The sequence below is a fragment of the Malaclemys terrapin genome, chromosome 4 (assembly GCF_027887155.1).
Source record: "Malaclemys terrapin pileata isolate rMalTer1 chromosome 4, rMalTer1.hap1, whole genome shotgun sequence".
Classification (NCBI taxonomy): Eukaryota; Metazoa; Chordata; order Testudines; family Emydidae; genus Malaclemys; species Malaclemys terrapin.
In genome coordinates this window covers 62,223,774-62,245,490 of record NC_071508.1, presented here as the reverse complement: position 1 = coordinate 62,245,490, position 21,717 = coordinate 62,223,774, and the positions used below count along the sequence as shown (strand labels likewise).

The following is a 21,717-nucleotide window of genomic DNA, read 5'->3' as shown; positions in this document are numbered from 1 at the left end:
AATGGGGCCCTGATAGTAATTCTAGGTGAAACTGTAATACAAATAATAAATAAGTTCAAAATTAAATAGATGTCATGTTAACAGAGGTCCTGAGTACTCGTAGTCATTTGGGATCGCCAGGCCCTTTTATTTAATTAATTTATTTATTTTTGGTCTTCTATTTTGGAGGCGTAAGTTACCATTTCTGTTTTGGTCAAATTTCAATTCCAAATTCCAATATTTGGTAAAATTCCAATACTGCATTCTGCTTAACTAAATGTACTTACCCATATCAACTGGATGTGCTATTCCTGATGTAAACCATTTTAGAGTGCTGCTGTGTCTGAGAGACTGCTGCTGCCCTTAATGATCAGTCCATTAATACCAGGCTTAACCATGCCTCCACTTGCGTCAACGGGAGTTTTGCCATCATTTCTAGTGGGAGCAGGTTCAAGCTCTGTTTACAATGTGGTTTGGGACCCTTTGGGTTGAATGATGTTATGAAGATGATAATCTTATATAAAGATGTATTTCCTTGTACTTTGAAACATGTAATGGGCATCTTCTAGTTCATAGTGCTCTTTCCTGTCCTACAGACATTCTTAGTCTTTTAAGAAAAGTTGACAGAAATACCCTCTTTTTTTATTTTAGCATATCAGCTCCCCACATCATGGACTAAGAAGCTAACAAAGACCCAGTTACATGGGTAGAAATTCTTCACCAAGTCTGTGCTTTCATGCTAACTTCTTGTAGTGAGTCTGCCATAAGCATCGCATTAACGAGGCAGCAGCCCTGCTCGTTATTGCTGTCTGCAGATAGCATACAAATTCCTGTCTGTCAGACTCATCTTCCGTTCAAACCATTCTGGCATTTTACCTTCAGTCTTCACATTTTTTGACATGTATGTGAGGCTCTTCCAGAGGTCCGATAGCCTTCTCAGCTACTTTACAGAACTCCTGCAACTCACAGGCGAACTATGAATTATAGCGCCACTTGGCCCACGAAGCCTGTCCTCCAAGTTTATCTCAATTCTTCCCCCTGTTTTGTCACCGTATCCTTCAATCCCCTCTCTCCCCATAAAAGTGTCTTGCTGTCTCTTAAACTCACTTTCCCATTTGCTTCTTTGACCTCACTTGGCAACTTATCCTTGTATTTATTATTTGGGGTGGAATAGTTCTGGCTGCATTCCTGGTTTTCCTCTTAATTGCCTAATTTTTAGATGGTCTCATTGTGGGTGGGATTTTTCTTAATTTTATTATTTACTCATCACTATTGTGACCAGTTCCGTATTATCAAACTCCATCCCACTTCTAACTTCTTTCACATCTTCTATCTTGAAAAGTTTTTTTTTTTTTTAATATAAAAGTCAATCCCCTGGGTCTTGAGATATATATATATATACACACACACACAGGGCCAGATTCTCTGACCCACTAATGCCATTTTGCACTGCATAAGCAGTGCAAAGTTGCCTTAAGCGAGCAGGAGATGACCAGTGGAGAATTCCCACTGTGCAGATCTCCCCACAAGTAGAACGCTGGTGGAGTCAGCTTCACCACATCCTGAGCCAGCTGCTTCTCCCTCCTCTGCCCCCCCATGACCCGTGACGGGGCAGGCATGGTCAGGATAGGGAGGAGTGAACTACTCCCAATCCTCCACTGGCAATTTCCCTGAGGATTGTCCTTGTGCAGCCCTAATTTGTACCAGGCTCAGGCAGCCCTGAATCTGGGAGTTGCAACCAGTTCCTGGGTGCCCCCGCTCCACCCTGTCCATGTGCAGCTTGACTAGCCTGTTGAACGAGAGTCTAATATGTTTGACCCAGCCCAGCAGCCCTCTTTGACACACTCACATTGGTTCCTGTTTGAAAGGCAATATGCTGAATATAGTTGGCAAGATGAGGTTTAACCAGTGCCTATTTAGGAGGAAAAAACCTTTGTTCAAAGTACAGACCTATATCTCCAGGCCCCAGTTGTCTTTTTAAGGCTGGTTGGTAGAGGAATGAAGTCAGTTCTATTGGCATCCTGAAACAGATAGAGATGATTTTAGGGCCATCTAAAAATACACACACCTTTACCTGGCCCAAAGTGAGACATTCAAATAGCTATAAACTCATTCCTCACTACTGTCTCTTCTCAGATGGATGTAACTATGACTATAGGCTAGATTATTCAGAATAATACTCTAGTCCCAGCAAAATGAAAACTTCTTTATATCTCATCTTGATTTACCATAGTCCATAGCCTGAAAGAATAAGATGCTACCCCAAAAATATGATAGTGTGATTAAATACAGGATATTTTAAGTTACTTCTTGTCAAAAAAGAAAGGCACATTTAGCTGTATTCAGCTGTCTTCAAAATGATTTAAGTGATCCCCTGGATCTCAGCAAATTAAATAAGAAATAGGAGAGACTAGGCTGTTTACCACTACTATCTGTATAGATTTTGCATCATAATGCTACCAAATAAATGGAATGGCAGTGAATTGTGAATCCATTTTATGTAAGGGAGATATTACCTCACCCACCTTGTCTCTCTCCAATATCCTGGGACCAACATGGCTACAACAACACTGCATACCTTATGTAAGTAACACACTACTATATGGTGGATGGCTACTTTTTCTTCCAGGAGTTACTGAAACTACATAGCAGGAATGCTCAGCTAAGCACAGTAAAATATATAGAAAATGGTCAACATAATACAATTCACTATTCTCAGTTTAAGAACACAAGGCAGAGGCATACAAGATTTTCTTAATTGTTGCACTGACAACTTTTCCAGAGACCTCAGGCCACATATAACATGCCTAAAATATAGACTACAGCTTCCCTGCTGCCCATCTTTCCTATAGACCCACATAGTTTCTGTGTGGCTCAAGAGGAAGCACTGCATGCTTTAAGAAGTAATGTTTGTGGACTACATTTGTACAATTCAATTAGTAAAGCACCTCAATAAAAGAGTACATGTCTGATATAATCTTTAGAACAAGAATGAGATAACAAGAGGAAAGGACATAAAAGTCCTCTTTTGACAAAGACTGTAAGAAGACTAGAAATAAAAAATAGTACAGAATTTAAACACTATTCTCATCGCAGTCTGAATGTTGTGGGTATGGTGAACGTCATAGTTACTGTACCAAGGGGCACTTTCATAGAAAAAGTGGATACAGTCAAAACACAAAGGAACAGATATTCAGCCCCCCCATCAACTCAGCCTTCATTTTTTGCTTATGCAGTTGTGTATCCTTCTATTATTATTTGCCCTGCAATTCACTACAGGAGGAAAGCTGTGGACATACCTCTTTGCTGGACACTGAAAGTCTGAGCCATGTTGTACTGTAGTTTTGGTTACATTTCAGGGATATAGTTTTATTTATGTTTGACTAATGCAGGCATAACTTGAGGTTGGATTTTTTGTTTTATTTATAGTATAAACACATCTGGCAGATCTCTCTTTTGGGTGCAGACTAAAAACCAACCTGTTTTGTAGTCAGAGAACGCTACTGGGTAAATCAGAGAACATTCTTTCTAAAGCTAAATGTTGCCACAGGATAAGGCGGGGCTGTTTTATTTATTTAATACTGCATAGTTTTACACCCACAATTCGCTCCAAATATTTGATGTTTGCCACACGTTATGGGTTTCTCCAGAGAGATGCGGTCTTTTGGCAGCAAAAGATAAAAACTGACTGATATAAACTAGTCACGGTACCCTAACAGTAATTAACAATGATGCAATATCCACGTGAAAAAGAGAACTTAAAGAATTAACTGTTAAGTTTTCTTGAGGATGCAGCTGCCAAAAGCTTAACCTATCATAGCTAGAGTGCCATTGTGTTGCATTAGAGAGAGAAAAAATCTTGGAAAGATTAAAAAATAGTTAATGTAAAGGGAAGTAGGATACAATAATTTTACCAGGTCAAAATCTGAGCCTGATGACACCAAATCAGGTTGTATTTATTTACAAAATAAAAATCACACCGGATGACAAAGTAACCATTATTTTTATCCTCATTTTCACACTTCACCTTCTAGAAAAGAATTAGTGTTTTTTTTCAACCTGCTCAACTGATTTAGTGCACCACAGTTGTAATTTAAGTCTTATTTGGTATCCAGCCTATGACCTCCTAAGCTAAAAAGGTATTCATGTGAACTACTACATGTGATTCTATAGAAGGTTAATATTTTCTGTTTCAAAGATTTTTTACTAAGCTGTAGTGTTTTCACTCACATTGTGTTGGTCTAATCCACTAACAGACAAACTATTGTAAGAGAAAAAAAAAAGGATTGAAGCAACTGTTTTATAACATATGAAACCTGATACTGTTTTCTGTTGCCAGTACAATTCCCCAGTGAGATGGATAAATTGTGGTCAAGACCTGGACAGGTTAACTAGTGGTCATCAATGCTGGTGGTACCTTTATATACAAAAAATGGAAACTATTGGACATGGCATGTGAAATCTAATACCAGCCATGAAACAAGACAGCTGTTGGACTCTCGTTTTTTTTTCTCTTTGAAGGGGCTTTAATTGAAAGCTTGGTGAAAAATGCAGGTTACATTCTTAGTGTTATCAATAATTTGTAACAGCAACAACATCAGAACAGTGATGCATCTAATATTTATACACTTTCTAATTTTAGTTGTCTAAGAGCAATACATTATCAGATATATATATATATATATACACACACACACAATTTCAAGCAATTAATAGGAAATAATAAACCCCTCCTCCCAAAACCCTGAAATAATATTTCCTCACACTAATGTCTCTTTTCACATATACTTGACGAAGAGTCTTTTTAAGTTACTTATCTTAAGAGTAATCTGTTAATGGAGATCCTGGACCAGCCCCATTTAAGTTCAGTTTTAAGTTTATACAACTTGCTAACCACATAACCAGTGTGGTTTACATTGTAAACAAATCCCAAATGTCTACAATGACTAGAATCCGTTTGGGGTAAGAAGATGCTCTGTGCATCTCATGATGGAATAAATTTAAACTAGTACAAAAAAGTGATTTAAACAGAGAAAATACAGTTTTGGGGGTCAATGCTATAATGTTAAAAGCAAGTTAACTTAATTGTAAGATTCTCATTTTCTGCACAAAGTAGTACTGCTTCATCTAACTTTAGCTGCTCTAGAAACTGTAGGGTTTTTTTAAAGTTGATTTTTGAAATTCAAATCAGACCTTACATTTTAAAAAATTGCCCTTAGGCAGTAAAGTACAAAGCTTACCAGAAATGTCTCAGGTGGTTTTTTGGAGTGTGTGGTTGTATTAGAATTTGGAAACCTAACCATATGCACATATGCAGTAAGCATAGAGCTTACCTTAGCAGACATGCACACATGCCCTACACATGGTTTGACTGAATAAGGTGCAATGAATTTGCACCTGGAAAAGTTCAAGTAGAAATAAAAATTGAAAGCTTTTTAGAGAAAAAAACATCAAAAGTAACTATAGTTCATAGTAATATTTTAACTGTAACAGTCTTTGTAATTCCATAACAATGTTACAAAAAACAAAAAACAAAAAAAAAAACACTTAACATTGAATGGGAATTTTTTTTAAGTCCAAATGGATGACAAAACTGAACAGAATCCTACGGTTTAGTTAACTTGTCTCAACTGGGTAGTGAAGACAGCCGTAGCTTTCCTAAAGAGGTGGTCAAGGATGATGGAAAAGTTTGCAGTAGTTCACAATGTCCCATCTGGTTTATTCATTTGTTTGAATTGTCTAAAGGGCCAACTGAAGTTTAGTCATGTTCCTCTGGTGCATGTTGTGATGACGGACTAATTCATCGGATCTGGCAAATTTTTTTTGACAGCTGGGCCATCTACAGCTGAATGGTTTTTCACCTGTTAACAAAAACACCCCATTGTTTAACTGGCATAGAGATGGATTGAAACATTTATCATTTATTTTGTTTCTTTATAACTCCTTTCAATAGGATACTAACTATGGGCCCAGATCTATAAGGTACTGAATGCCCTCAACTCCCATTCACTTCAATGCTCAGTGCTTTGCAAGACCAGGCCCTAAATGAGGGCATTTCTCACTCAACCCATGTTTTAAAGATGTCCTTTTAAGATTAAGCTGAACATTTGCAACAGCACATTCCTGAAGGAAGCACATAGGCCCGGCACACCAGTGGTTATTCTTTAAAGCCTGATCCAATGCCCATGGAAGTCAGTCATTTCCAGTGACTTCAATAGGCTCTATCAAGCCATCTCAGTGAAGACCTAATGAGTTGGGTAAGAAGAGGTCTATGGACTTAGCCTCAGGCTTGGCGAGCTGGTTCAAAAAATTCCTCCCTGCTCTCCAAGTCAAGCAGACCTCACATATCCCACTGAGAAGAAAGAATGGGAAATTATTGGAGGCCCATAATGCTCCATATTTTCTTAGCACTCCCCTAAGTAAATCAATAATCAAAAAAAAAAAAAAAAAACAGACCCCAAATAGAAAAATATCCTTTCTGCACTTTTAGCAATTCTTCAATTTACCACAGCATGCAAATGCAGTAGCAAGTCACATTTTTGATAGCGCAGGAGTGCTGGAGGAATGTCCTCAGCAGCTCAGAGCAGGGCGTAGGTCAGAACAGAATTGGAAATTTTATTCTTCTAGATTTGTATCATTAGTGGTATAAACTTGGATTTTCTATTTGTTTGTTTGTCTTTCTAAGTACGTACAGGTCTGTTTCTGGAGCCTGAAGTCATCTATGCTGGGCTGGCTAGAGGTTCAGCATTCTCCAATTCAATACATTCTGGGGTTGGCATGAGCTTTCCTAACTACCACTACCCCACCCACCTCCATGGCTCACTTTTTGTGCAGATCATTTCAAAACTTCCAGATTCACACTCAGGGAAAGTTTGGATTGTGGTGAAGTTTTGTTTGTGTGGGGTTTTTTGTTTGTTTGTTTGTTTGTTTTTTTGCAAAAAAAAAAATCAGTGAAACAGATACATCAAGAGGTTTTGAAGTCTAATTAGCTTAAAAAATACTTTGACAACCTCTGATTATTACAGAAAGGTATCAAATGGTTTAGAACAGAGATGAACTTGTCAGAATGACTAATAAAATCATAAACTTATATAAGTGAGCGTCACTCCGTCAGTTCTCAGCAGCACTGGCCAAATCATCCTCATTGATGTGAATTAATCATTATGGGCTAGATTGTAGCTTTGCCACAAACCCTGCGTAAAAGAAGCATGTAATTGTGCTGCCTCAGAAACAAATCTGCTTCTCCTCTTGCTTCAGTCCTATACTGGGTGCAGATTACTTTCCCTTCCATGCTGGATCAGCTGCACTATCCTGCACCCTGGGGAGACAGTCAAAGCTCTGCCCACTCCTGCCTGCCTGCTCAGGAGGAGGACTAGCAGTCATGTGGGGAAATACAGGAAGCAAGGTGGCGCTTCCTTACTCCCCTATGCAGGTATTACAGGCTGTCTTCCCTGCTTTTTAGGGTCAGATGGCTAACTCAATTTAGCTACCTCACCATAAAATCCCTGGGGAGACAAGGCACTGTAATTTCTGCCTTGATGTAGCTAGTCAAGGTCAACTCCAAGTGGGTGCTATAGTACTGACCTCAGCTAGCTACATGAAGGAATAAACTACCTGTGCACCTGAGCTCGGTTGATGTAGATCCCTGGGGAGACATCTTGAGTTATCTATCTTACTGGAAAAACACACCTTTTTTGGTAGTAAAGACACAGGTCCAGCTCACATTGTGGCTAGAAGATGGTAAGGCCCCAGGCTCTAGTCTTTGCTTGAGTCATGTGACTCTTAGTCTCTCACTCAGGCACAGAACAGAGTTTGTGGCCTTGTCTTCCCTGGGGGCGGCGGGGGGGGAAATAATGGAGATATCCTATCTCCGAGAACTGAAAGGGACCCCGAAAGGTTATTGAGCCCAGCCCCCTGCCTTCACTAGCAGGACCAAGTACTGATTTTGCCCCAGATCCCTAAGTGGCCCCCTCAAGGATTGAACTCACAATGGGTTTAGCAGGCCAATGCTCAAACCACTGAGTTATCCATTCCCCCAAAAGGTATTTTCTTAACTTAAGTTAGCTAACATGAGGTAAAATCCTAGTGAAAATAGGCAGTTTGTAGTTTTCACATGTTGACAGGTTGAGATAAAACCTACGCTTTCCCATGGTTTAACTCAATCTACTAATTTGTGTGAAAACTACACACTGCCTTGTCTTCACTAGGTATTTCCCTCATTTTAAGTCATGTTAACTATGAATACACCGTTTTTCCCTAGAGAAGATGCACCCAATTTCAGGCCAAATTCACACTGTAACAGTAGGCATACACCAGGGATTAAAACTGTGCCCTTTACCATTTGCAGACAATAAAACTGTAGATAATGAAAGACACAGCACATTGTCTTAAGCTTTCTTTTGGATGCAGCCTGGAAAGTGCCAGTATTCTACAGGCAAATAGTTCTGATTTTTGTAAAAAAAAATTTTAAATCTTAAATATTAAAATTTTGTGGGAGGGAAAGGAAGAGAAAAAGTCCTTATCTTAGTTGGGAGAGTAGGACTTTCTACAAGTCCTTGTCTTGCAGTGTGGAGGCATGTTTCAAAGCTGGAGACCATTATGAATAGCACTAAGGTATCTAATAATATTGAACTCTAGAAAGGCAGTTTATTAGCAAGATATGCTGATTTTCATATAATAAGTTAGTAGATCAAATTGTTCAGCTAAGAATGGTGCAAAAATAATTCTAAAATTACTCCCAGAACATGAGGTTCCAGTTAAAATGCTATGGAAAGGATCTATTGTAATTTCATTGTTATGTTTCCTCACATGTTCCTTGGACATTTTGGCATGTTTTTACTTTAGATTTTGTGCGTGTGGCTGTTTAGCGTTGGCGAAAGCTGCTGTCTTTATCCTCAGGAGAGATTACAGTGATGCCAGCTTCCCCAAGATACCTTACATTAGGCTTCCACCCTGACCTAGAGGGGCCGTGAGTAGAAATGAGAGGATCCTTTAACTCCACAGCCCCTCTGCTGAGGCTGGCACTAAATGGCCTCTTTGTGGGCAGTTGTGGGGGTGATAGTTTATGCACAGTGGATGTTTGAGGGCTGAGATCACTAAAGCCATTTCACAAAAGCTGACAAAATACATTATGCCAAACTGATATGTCCTAAAAGCACCAAGTACCCAGGATCAACATTTTCCAAAGCACCTATGTAACACAGGAGCCTAAGTCCTATTTTGAAAAGTGATTTAGGCATCTAGGAGCCAAGTCGCACTGAAAGTCAATGGGACTCGGGCTCCTAAGTCACTTGGGCACTTTTGAAAATGTTAGCCCAGGTTCGAAGACTCCCGCTAAACATTTAAATCACAGTAAAATTTATTTAGTTTAAATAAATAATGAAATATAAATGTGAAGAAAAGTTTACGCACTTGTTTTACCTGTATGAGTCCTGGTATGAGTCTTCAGATGATCAGATCTGGAGAACTTTCTCTGACAGGTTTTACACTGGAAGGGTTTCACACCTAAACAGATAAAACAAATCTATTCCTGTATTTCAACAACTTTTGGGAAGGATCAGGGAGATCAATTATTTCTGAATTATCATAATACTGGAATTTTTTTTTAATAGTTCCTGTAACTACTCCTCCCCAGCTGCCCGCCTACGTGTCTCAAAGATCATTAATCAGGCTTCTGCACAACTTACCCTTTCATAACCCTATCTTTCTCCTACAGACCAGTTAACACTTTCAGGTATAAAGCATCCCAGCTGCAGCCAGTGTAAGCAAGCACTACTCATAAGATTCAAAATATGAAAAGTCCTGATCAAGAAAAGCTCTACAAAGTTATTAATTTGTTGGTTCCTGTGGTTTGGTACCTCTGGCATTCCACTTCAAGCTTTGTGTATTTGGATTCAATTTGGTAAAACCAGATTGAAAAAAAATTCCACCTGACAAGTTTTATTAAACTATATTGTACATGGGTTCTTAAGGATTTGTTCAATCCAGAAGACCTACCATGAGATTGTCAAAAGTGTATATATTAGGGGGGGAAATTAAGTGAAGCCATATAACAGTCTCAAAAACGTCCTTCCTCACCCCCAAAAGAGCCACCACTGAGCATTCTGATTAAAGGTTTGCAAGACCCAAAGAAAGTTTACATGAACTGCTAGTTTTCATGTTTAAACCGAAAGATTCCTATCGTTTCAGGTTTCATCATATAAAGTTTCACACAGCTCAAGGCCATCATAATTCTCCTATTACCTCTTAAGGGCCAAACTGTCTTCCTTAGGATAAAAACTGAACAGACTTTGCATAAGGAACCTTGTAATATTCCGCAATCCAGAGTCAGGCCACAGAGCCAATTATAATTGCTACAACATTCTCCACCCTGTAGTCAAGGAGTGTTACATGCTTCCTGCGCAGTTTTTGGCCAGTGTAGCCACATGCTTAATGTCAATAGGATTTAAGCACATGTTCACAATTAAGCACATGCCTAAGTGTGGGATTGGGATCCAGATGCAGAGCAGTGCTCTGTAGATTGCAGTGGGTGTGGTGTACACTTCATCATCTGCTCCTCCTTTCTGCACAGCAAACACATGGTAGTGCCATTGCCTTTTGAGCCTCACACACGGGTGAGTGCAGGTTTTCCCCTTACATATTTAAATCATAAGCATCACTGCAGTATTAACTGAATTAATTGTTTTTAAATTATTACTTTTATCAGATTACTAGTAGATGGTTTTATTTTGTTTAATCATTCCTTGTTCAAAAGAGAGAATATTTCCCACCCCATGCACGTTACTCCAGAGAGCAGAATGTTTCATTTCAAGAGTTTTGTTACAAGTTTGCAGAATCCAAAAGCTCAATTATTGAGGCATAAATTTGTGATTCTGAAATGCTAGTAAAAAATCATCATCCTGGAGTCCAACTAAGGATAAATCTTCCTGCTAAGAACGTTAGAGAGGAGAGAGCTACAGCCAACAAACCTGTGTGTCGTCTTTGGTGTCGTTTGAGTTGGTCTGAACGAGAGAACCTTCGCTCACAGTCCTTAAAGTCGCATTGGTACGGTTTCTCACCTTAAGAGGGCAAAGGTTTCATTAGAAAGGTATTGCTGAATTCGAAAACATGTCAGCTTCATGTTTAATGAGTCTCTTCATTTATAAAATGTGCTATACTAAAAGGCTAGGGCTTCTTCTCACATATTTTTAAAAGTTAATGGGCCAGATTCTCAGCTGATTCAAATTAATATAGCTTGAAGTCAATGGAGCTATGCAGATTTTCACCAGCTGAGGATCTAGCACAATTCATTTACCTTAGTTAAATTTGATCTTGAATCAGTTTGTTCTAAAAAGGGGTAAAAAATAGATTAAAATTACAAAAACTGAACCCAATTTGCATGAACATTTATTCCAATATTTGACATTATTCTATTATTTGACAGTAAAAACAGCAATGTGTCTTTTCCCCCCAAAGACCATATTCCAACCCCTTCTACAATTTTCACAAGGAAGTAATTTACACAGGTGAAAGATTTATAAATTGCTGTAAACTGGATTTGAAGGGGGAAAAAAAAATCAAACCCAAAACATTAAGACTGGTAAATTTTTATCTGGTGTAAGTGTGTAAAAATAATTGGCAACATTCAATCCTGGAATAAAGCACATTTCTCCCCCAAAATGCCTATTCCTTCACTTCCCTTAAGCACCATGAAAAGCAGTATTTCACATGCAAACACCTCCCTCACACAAGTCTATGAAATCTTTGAGAGCCTCATACAAAAATTATCTAAACTTTTCCTATGTGTTTTGTACATCTCTACTCAGAACCCTAGAACTCAGCCTGCCTGGGACCAAAGGTGATATGCTGGCCTTAAAAATAAAATTAATAATAATAATGTCTCACATTCATACAGCACCTTTCATCATAAAGAGCTTGACAAATCATCTAAGCATATAAACATAATAAAAATGCAGCCATTTCAGGAGAGGAGAGTGGAAACAAATTGGAATACAGCACACTGTGGAATAGTGGGGTGACTTAAAATTTTGACCAGCACAGAAGGGCTAACAATCTTACTGACATAGGATTTTTAAAGCCTGATTCTCATTTACACTAAGACCTTTTTACACCACTCTGGCATGCTAGAAGGGCATAAAATACATACATTATATTTACACCCACTATAAGGCCCTTTTACAATGCCAGAATGGAGCCCTTTAATGTGTATGCAGAGCAGAAGGACTCTGGTTTTTAAATACTTCATATGAAAGTTCTACACACAGTAAACTGCATGGAACTTGGTTTTTTCTGCTTTGGAAGGGTGAGGTGTACAACCAGGGCCGGTGCTATCATTAAGGCAAACTAGGCGGTTGCCTAGGGCGCCAAGATTTGGGGGCACCAAAAAGCGGTGCCCCCAATTTTTTTTTTTACAGCGTTCCTAGGCTGGGTTGCCGACGGCGCGCTGACACGTGTGGCTCAGACTCCCTCTCCCAGCGCAGCAGCCGCTCCACTTCTCCCGCCTCCCAGGCTTGCAGCGCCAATCAGCTGTTTGGCGCCACAAGCCTGGGAGGGGAGGAGAATTAGAGTGGGGGCGGCGTGCTCGGGGAGGAGGTGGAGCAGAGGTGAGCTGGGGTGGGGAACTGCCGCACGGCTCCCCTGGGGGGAGAGAGCTTCCGTGGGGGGGGGGCGCGCCTCAGAGCAGGGGGGGAGCTGCCGCAGGGCTGGGGGGAGGGGCGCAAGGTGGAAGTTTCGCCTCGGGCGTAAAACTTCCTTGCACCGTCCCTGTGTACAACAAAGACCCAAAATGAAGGCATTAAAGAAAAAAGGAGCTTGAAATGAAGTGGGGTGGATTTTTTAAAAATGTATGAAGTTCCCAAACACCTGAATTTCAAGATTCAGTGTTTGTGGTGTTAGTTTATAATAATAGCAGAGAAATAGGTTTCTGTTAGCCACATTTGAATCTAGAATGAGTGCTGTACATTCTGAGGTGCAGAGGAGGTATATGCTAAGATATTATGTTTATGTTGCATGTGATCTATGAAAGTGAATTGACCCCTTTACAGAGTATATTTGATTGCAATTACAGTGTTAGGACAGTTAGAAATGGTCCATGATTTAAGGGGATATAGCAATTTCTACTTGAAAATATTTATCTTTGTAGCTTCTCCTTATCCTTTTTAAAAATTATAGAGTTAACACATCTCTATCATTTTTGTATTATGAAAATATGATTGGGCTTAAAACATAAATGTGACTCATTCTGGGATGAGTCACATTCTGATCTCAGCAAAACTTTGCAAATGTTGTGTAACTTTGTTTATATTAACAACGAGGAGTTGGTAGCACCTTAAAGGCTAACAGACTTATTTGGACATAAGCTTTCATGGGTAAAAACCCACTTCTTCAAATGCATGAAAGCTTATGCCCAAATAAATCTGTTTGTCTTTAAGGTGCCACCGGACTCCTCATTTTTGTGGATACAGACTAACATGGCTACCACTCTGATATTTGTTTATATTAATGAAGATTTACAGGGGTGTAGCAAAGATCAGAATTTTCACCATATTTAACATCTGCATAAAAATCTTTATAACTTCTTGTGGCAGGTACCCAAAGGAGTTTACTGACTCTTAAACCTAGGCATAACCTATTCCATCTCTGTTTAATTTATTTATGTAAATTATTACGTTTGCCACAAGTGTTTAAAATGGTTCCTTACACTTCGACCACAAGAACTTCCGCAGAAATGCCTACTTCTAGGACACCACTTACTTTCAAGAGATTCAGCCATTTGACAGATTTAAGAGACTGAATGTCAGTGAAACAGAATGCAGTGACAGGATGATTGTCTCCTAATTGCAATATAAACGCAGAAGATATTTAATTAGACATTTGAATAGAACATTGTAACAGGCTTGAAGGCATCCACTTTGAAAACAAAAGGACCTTTATTTTTGTTTTACAAAATGATCTACTCGCCTGAGAACTCTGATGCCTTTTTCAGACTACCTTATCAGCAACCTTCTTCTGCTGGAACCAGAGTTGCTCATTTGCATTCAGATTTGTTTGGACAGAATTGTTATGCAATGTAACCATTAGAAGCCAGTTTGTAGATTAAAGCCATTTAAAAAATAATTAATTAAAAATATTTTTGATTAGAATAAGGAAAATGTCAACCAAAGCACACATGGGGGTCAGCCAATCCAGCAAACTGGCACAAAACAGTGTGTTGAAATTGAGTGTAAAAGGAAAGGGAGTGAGATTTGGAGAGGATCCAGAATTTCTCTCTCTTCCATTCTTCTTGGGCTTCAGCAGGGCCTAATTAAATGGCCACTGAAGTCAGCGGAGATACATATTGACTTCAATACGCATCAGAACAAGCATCTGATTAGGAAAAGTGCACTGGGTGTTCAACACTAAACGCTCAGTGGATTCTCTAAACCAGCGGTTCTCAAAACTTTAGCAGCCCAAGGACCTCCATTTTGATTTAAAAATTGTCACGGACCCCCTAAGTCCCTCACTCAGCCTCAGGCCCTGCCCCACCTCTTCCCGCTCCCACTCCTCCCTGTCCTTCCCAGCACCTCCTGCACATCGCTGAACAGCTGTTCCCTGGTGTGCAGGAGGAGTTAAGGGAGGGAAGGGAAGGAGTTGATCAGCGTGGCCAGCAGACCCCCCGGAGTGCCCTCATGGACCCCCAGGCATCCACAGACCCCAGTTTGAGAAAAACTGCTCTAAACTGCTTAGCAAAAAGCTTGTTTGTGATTTCTTCTTTCCCAGGGCTCATTGGGGGCATCCCGAGTTAGAGCTAAAGCTTCCAGGTTTGAGGGACACTCAAATAATATTTCCCATATGACAAAAACAAAACAGAAAGGAGTTGAAGATCAAACTGCACCTGCCCTTTGCCCTTTCCTTACTCAGTTTTTCGCTATTATTTCCATTTCAGTACTAACAAGAAAAACGTAAAGGCGGACCATAATGCAAGATAAAGTTTTAGACATGGGGGAATGGAAAGACAGTTCACTATGAAACCATTTCTTCTTTTAAAATTAAAAACTCAAATTGCACTTTAACTTTAGGTTGAAAGCACTGCAAACATAAAACAAATCTGAGCCGGCATGGTTCTGGTTTGCGCTTTTTTTTTTTTCCCCCTCATTGGAGTCTTATATATATGTCAGTGTACTTATTCAAAATGGGCCAAATTACACCAGTGTAAATGGAAGGCAACTTCTTTGAAACCAATACAGTTACTCCAGATTTAAGCGAGAGCAGAATTTGGACCTACTTTCCTATAAGTGCACAATATTGACCATAATACTTTCATTCAAGTATACTTTTGGTGGAGGAGTTCTGGAATGGGGAGGTGGGCTAGTGCTAAGACTAAAACATGAATTGAGTAGCTGAAGTTTTGCCTTCCACTCAGAGACAGCAAGTTTTACAGAGAAAGAATCTGAGGTAGGTCTATACCCAGTTTTGTGCCAATCTAATTAAATGGGTTTTTATACCGATTCCGTTAAATTGGTGCAACCCCCTTGTGTGGATGCAGTTCAATATCAATACAAAAGTGTTTATACCATTATAACATGTTTCAGTAAACTTTTTCTTACATATTTTTCTTTTGCAGGTAAGCTTTAAAGATAAAGTTTAATGCGTTTTTTTTTTGCACAAGAAACCAGATTGACATGGGGGGATGGATTTGTAACTGTTGGTGATAAAAGAAAAACCTTCTACACTGCACATTATCCCATGAGAATGAATCTTACAAGATCTGCCTTCAAGGAATATTAATAGATGAAAGACGGTCTAGGGCACTGGCCTGGGACTCAGACATGGGTTTGATTCCCCGCTCAACCACAGACCTCACGTGTGATCTTAAACAAGTCACTTAATCTACCCTTAGTTCCCCATTTGTAGAACAGGGATAATATTTCTCTACTTCTCAATGATCTTGGAGGATAAAATCCATTAATGATTGCAAGGTGCCTAGATACCGTGGTGAGGAAGGTCATATAAGTAACTAGATAAAGGAAGGAGACACAGAAGGGATGTCAAGAAGACATACTCCATTCTGAGTGGGTTTTGGTGGCAGTGTATAATCAATAAGATAGAGTCATTGTGAAATACATCACCTATACTTATCTAGTACTATCAAATTTAAGGTATAGCAAACCCATGTGTGACATCCTGGCACCTCAGTATTTACCACAGTGTGGTATCATTCTAAAAGTCTTGATCTGCTAGACAGTAATATCTCGTTGGATTGTATGAACTATTGTCATATGTGAAGTTATGAAGTTTGGCTATGTATGTGTTACAGAAACATGTTCTGAGGTTGAAAACAGCCACAAGCAGCCTTTCAGGTACAACAGTAAAAAGGCCAAACAATGTTAATGGCTGCTTGAGGAAATTCACACAAGCACAAAGATTACCCCAGGAACTGTGTACAATAGAAACCTCTCAGAGATAGCACGACACAATGGGAACTGTTTGACCCAGGCTACAGCAAAAGAGCTTTCCAGCAAGTGGGAGGAAGATATAAAGGGGGACAGTGACATCATGATGGGTCCTCACTCTCCCTACAACAACACACCTGGAAATGCCTGAGGGGCAAGGACTGAACTGTGGGAAGTGATGGTCCCAGGCTAGAGGGATTTTTAGCCTGTATATGAAAACCTGGGAAAGCCAAGGCAACTTGTGCCTTAAGAATCTGCCAGCCTGTTTATCACTCACGGTGAGAATTTGCTAATTTATATCCTACTTGTCTAGTATGTTAAGCTCAGTTTTGTTTATTTATTAAGGTAATCTGCTTTGATCTGTTTGCTATCACTTATAATCACTTAAAATTGATCTTTTGTAGTTAATAAGCTTGTTTTTGTTTTGTTTAAAACAGTGGGTTTCAAACTTTTTTTCTGGTGACCTAGTTGAAGAAAATTATTGATGCCCATGACCCAACGGAGCTGGGGATGAGGGGTTTGGGGTACGGGAGGGGCTCAGGGCTGGGGCAGAGGGTTGGGGTGGGAGGGGGGTCAGGGCTCTGGGGCGGTACTGGGAATGAGGGGTTTTGGGGTGCAGGAGGGGCTCCGGGTTTGGGGGGGGCTCAGGGCTAGGTCAGGTGATTGGGGCATGGGCTTACCTCGGGTGGCTCTCGGTCAGTAGCGCAGCGGGGGTGCTAAGGCAGGCTTCCTGCCTGTCCTGGCACTGCGGACCGTGCTGCGCCCCAGAAGTGGCCAGCAGCAGGTCTGGCTCCTAGGCACAGGTGCGCAAGCAGTTCTCACACACAGGCACAGCTTTCTCCCCCCCACAGAGCATGCAGAGTTCCATGGCCCCTCCACCTAGGAGCCAGTCCTGCTGCTGGCCACTTCTGGGGCACAGCGTGGTGTCAGAACAGTTAGGGACTAGCCTGCCTTAGCCGGGCAGCACCGCCGACGGGACTTTTAATGGTCCGGTCAGCAGTGCTGACCAGAGCTGCCGCAACCCAGTGTCTTACATTCCGGGTCGCAACCCGCAGTTTGAAAACCAGGGAGTGGAAATTATAACTTGGGGCAGAAACCTGTTGCATATATCTCTCTCCACATTGAGGGAGGGGGCAAATTTTATAAGCTTGCACTCTACAGTTCTCTGTGCAGCAGAAGACAGTATAATTTTGGGTTTACACCCCGGGGGGAGGGGGGGCTGCTTTAGCAACTGGGAGTGCCTTAGCTGAGCCATCCCAGGCAGAGCTAATCTCAGCATCTGTGTGAAGCTGCAGCTGGGTGTGTCCCTATACTGTGTGTATGCTGGTGAAAAAGCAAGGAAACTTATCACAGCACCACAATGTGAAAGAGAGCCCAGGCTGGTGGGTCAGGTGGGCTGAGTGGTACCCCAGTTACAAGTGGCACCCTGGTGGGAACCCGTCACACCATGACTATATACTTTCAAACACAACCTTGGACTTTCAACACCACAAGCTGAAACCCCTAACGCTTGAACTAAAAGGATCAGCTCCATTAATTGCAGGCTCTCAGGCGTCACTGAGGGCAGCTGCTAGACAGAATCACCACCACACACACTTACCCTGTATATTACAAAATCCTTAAAAAGCAAAATTCTTGACAATTACTGCTCTCTCTCTCTCTTTTTAAATGAAAAGGTAGTTTTTAGAAACAGAAGGTCCAAAAAGCTATTTTCTATATAAGATAACCAATTTCTACTCAAAGTGAATTCATAGCTTTATCAGGAATTGGAATATCACCAGACAAAATCTGGAAAGAATTATGATGTTTCTGCCATAGATCAAGTGCATGAAGGTGTGTGTGTGTGTGTGTGTGTGTGTGTGTGTGTCTCTGTCTGTCTGTCTGTCTCATATATATATATATATTATATATAAAAAAAGGAGACACACACACACACACACACACACACACGTATTTATGTATAATCAGTTTTCACAAAGCAATCCTTGAAATCTACTCACCACATTATTTGCATTATTGTTTACAATTTATAATTTATTTTTGCATTTCTTTAGGAGCCCAATCTACTACAGTGGAATATTCCAGATAACAAGTGCGCTTTTATGGTTATATGTGTTTCAATAATGGCATTGTTAACAGCGGATAAGCAATCTTCGAGGGTACAAAATGTCAATGTATTTTCTACAAGAACTTTGTTGAAACATTACTAAAAACTGATTAGAGATTCCAATTTTGTGTTTCAGAGCTCTGCTTGATTTTGCAATATAGCAGTTGGTAACATTATCTGAAAGAAAAGGACATAAGTAGAGGAACTAATGAGTCAGTCATATAAATATCTAGTAGATGATGGGAAGAAATACATCAAGGGCCAAAATTATTTTGTAACAGCACTAACAGCTAATTTAAGTTTACATATTAATATTTCATCCTGTTTCAAATCAAGTGTCCATTATTGCAAAACCTGATCTATTAGTATATTAAGAAAGGTGGAAGGGCTACTGCATGTGTGTATTCTAATACCACATTACACCAGGAATAGTACAATTGTATATTGGTTACAGAAAGACAGGCCTGATACAGTCAAAAGTAACCTCTATAGTAGCTGGCCCCTGGAAGCTCTCCAGGACTTGTAGTACTGACGGACCCTGGTCATCAGCAGGCAGGATCAAACCTGGGGCCTCTGGAGTTTAGTGCATGAGCCTGTACTGCCTGAGCTAAAAGCCACGTGGCCTTTAGCTAAGGCTGTAGAGCAGACTCATTAATCTCTCTCTGGTCTCGGTGCCACTAGATGAGACAGAGCACCACACCCAGGTGGTGTGTGGGTTACACAGCCAAAAGTAACCTCTATAGTAGCTGGCCCCTGGAAGCTCTCCAGCTTTCCTACAACTATCCAGAGTACTGTCTACACAAAGGTGTATGTGTTAGTGGAAGAAGAAGAAGAAGAAGAAGATCCCTCGTTTTGTGAGTGCAGAACACCATGCTAGACATTCTACTGCTATTCCCTTTCTAGTTGTCTGACTCCACTCAGTCTAACTGGCATATTTAATACTGAACCCTAAGTTTACAATGCTCAGGTGTTGCTCAGCTGCCTGTTTAATCTTAGATTAAGAAACAGTTTAAAAGGGCTGTGGCTTTACTTTACCAGGTGGTCCCTAGCTGGCAGCTCCATTATATTCAGACTGGCCTGATGATGGTCCCTTATAGATTTCTCTAAGACAATGCCTTGCACCTAAAAACAGCAAGTGGGGTGTGGAAGGAAAGGAGGAGTAGTAAAGAAGCTATCACTCAGTAAGCACCGCCACCAGGAAAAGAGACACTCCACAGCAGTGATTCCAAAAGGATAACTCCTCCATAAAAGAAAGATTGGTTTCCAAAGCTTTCCACAAAATGGCTGCACAACCCCCATGCTGGGAAAGAGGGGAAAGACCAAGATACAAAGAGACTAGAAATGGGACCCTCCAAAAAGTTCACATCTGAATATATTAGATACCACTGAGTATGGATGGACCTGCCCTTTTATAAAGCTAAGAGACATTTGCAAAATTCAAAACCATATCTAGATTTGAATTTAAAATATCTGAAAGTTCAGGGATGTACAGATCTTGGGCCACATCTGAAAGAGAGATCATTCTGGGGGAAAAGCCCCTCTGGGTTTGCGAAGCATGGAATGCAATGAAGCATTTATCGTGAGCATTTATCTCCTCTCTCTGGCACCTCTACAACTCACTCTAGAGGAATAAGGGTATTTATGCCCTTCAAAGGCAGTCAGAAAACTCCCTCTGGAGAGGATAGCCAGCTACAGTCCCAACATCTACAGCTTCCTGTAACTTTTTTGTCTCCAAATATTATAGAGCAAGTGCTAAATAGTGTGTGGTATAATGCAGTACATCTCTTGCAGTTAAAGAAAAAAAAAAAAAAAGATTCAGGAGTAACCTTTGTGAGGCATCCAGAAATAATATGGTATAAACCAAGCATCTACATGTAATAAAATAAGAGCTGAATAATTAACAATTTTCAAATTATGGAAAATCAAGGTCTGAAGCAAATAAGTTTAGCGATGGAGGAAATAGGAGTGATTGTGAGGACAACTCAAAACTGTTTAGACATTTTCAAGCAAAATACTGGCATAAGCAGCTGTTAGAGGCTCCCAAGTGCCTACAAAATTGTATTTTAAAACTGTTTATGGAGACCAGAGTACTGTTTGTGTACAGCTTGAGCTGTGAAGCCTAAATTGCAGTTACAATCTAAAGTATCTTGAATTTGTAGTCTGAGCAACACTGAAGATGTCCAGCTGAATATTCCATGTGTTGTGCAGTCTGTGCATTATTAAATTAAAAATGCATTGCACTGGATTATCCTCAAGATCTTTACAATTGCTGTGCGCAATTAACATTGCCATAGTATTCAAAGTATTCCACAGGCCTGGGGTTTGCAATCTCTTTTATAGTGTGAGCCATATTTTAAACAGAGATAGTGTATGATAGACCATGTGACTATTACAATGGACCACCTCTCAACAGTCTATTTCATCCCTATGATAATGACAGCAATTGCTGATGTGGTAGAGCAGTAGCATGAAAATGTGTATCTTTAGCACAGTTGTGATCCTAAGAGCATCCCAACGCAGAAGGATAAGGGGCTCAGTGATAGCTCTTAATAAGTTTCAGATGGCCTCACCATTCCAGTGTACCCCAATGCCCTAAGGTCATAACCTGTAACTAAAAGGTGTCATGTAAAGTGTCAGTAGGAAGCTAATAACATACTGATCATTAATATGATTGTGTAATGTATGTACAGAGGATAAATTCAAAGTTAAAAACTTATTGGAAATTATGTTATCAAAGTGTGTCTTCCAGGCAGTGCTGAAGTTACCCTACCCTAGACAAAGGAATGTGATTCTGCCACCTTGAAGATATTTCCAAAGTACATTAAGAGACAATTGGAATGCAATCTAGATAGAAAGTAAACAGACCCATCAAGCCAGCAAGGGGAAGTATTAACTACTGAGCATCACAGCAGGGGGAGGAGATTTCAGGAAACAGATTAATTTGCATTTTAGCAAATACCAGTGAGGGAAGAAACCAGCAAGGAATTTCCTTCACCACTAGACTTCATGTCTCCTTCCTCGTATCTTGAATGAGCTTCACTTTGGGGGGAAACCTTCAGAAGAATCTATTTCAAAGGTTCACTGGACTATATAAGAGAGGGGCAATGAACCCCAAGTTATCTTTCACCTAGGAACTGAGCACTTTGGACTCTATCAGAAATCCTGACCAGATGGGTGGTCAGCCATCTTGCTGGAAGGTAG

At 40.2% G+C, this 21,717-nt stretch overlaps 1 protein-coding gene across 3 annotated transcripts in view; it reads right to left on the bottom strand.

Moving 5' to 3' along the window:
* Positions 1–3,905: 3,905 nt before the first annotated feature.
* Positions 3,906–21,717, bottom strand: part of WT1 (WT1 transcription factor) — a 48,203-nt gene continuing 30,391 nt past the window's right edge. For 2 of the 3 annotated variants that reach the window (XM_054028178.1, XM_054028180.1), the window contains 3 exons: positions 10,947–11,036; positions 9,391–9,483; positions 3,906–5,840 (listed from right to left, as the gene is read on the bottom strand). In XM_054028178.1, the coding sequence (XP_053884153.1) occupies positions 5,719–5,840; positions 9,391–9,483; positions 10,947–11,036 (305 nt within the window). In that variant the 3' untranslated portion in view covers positions 3,906–5,718. The remainder of the gene's footprint in view (positions 5,841–9,390; positions 9,484–10,946; positions 11,037–21,717) is intronic. The other variant, XM_054028179.1, reaches the window with a different exon arrangement.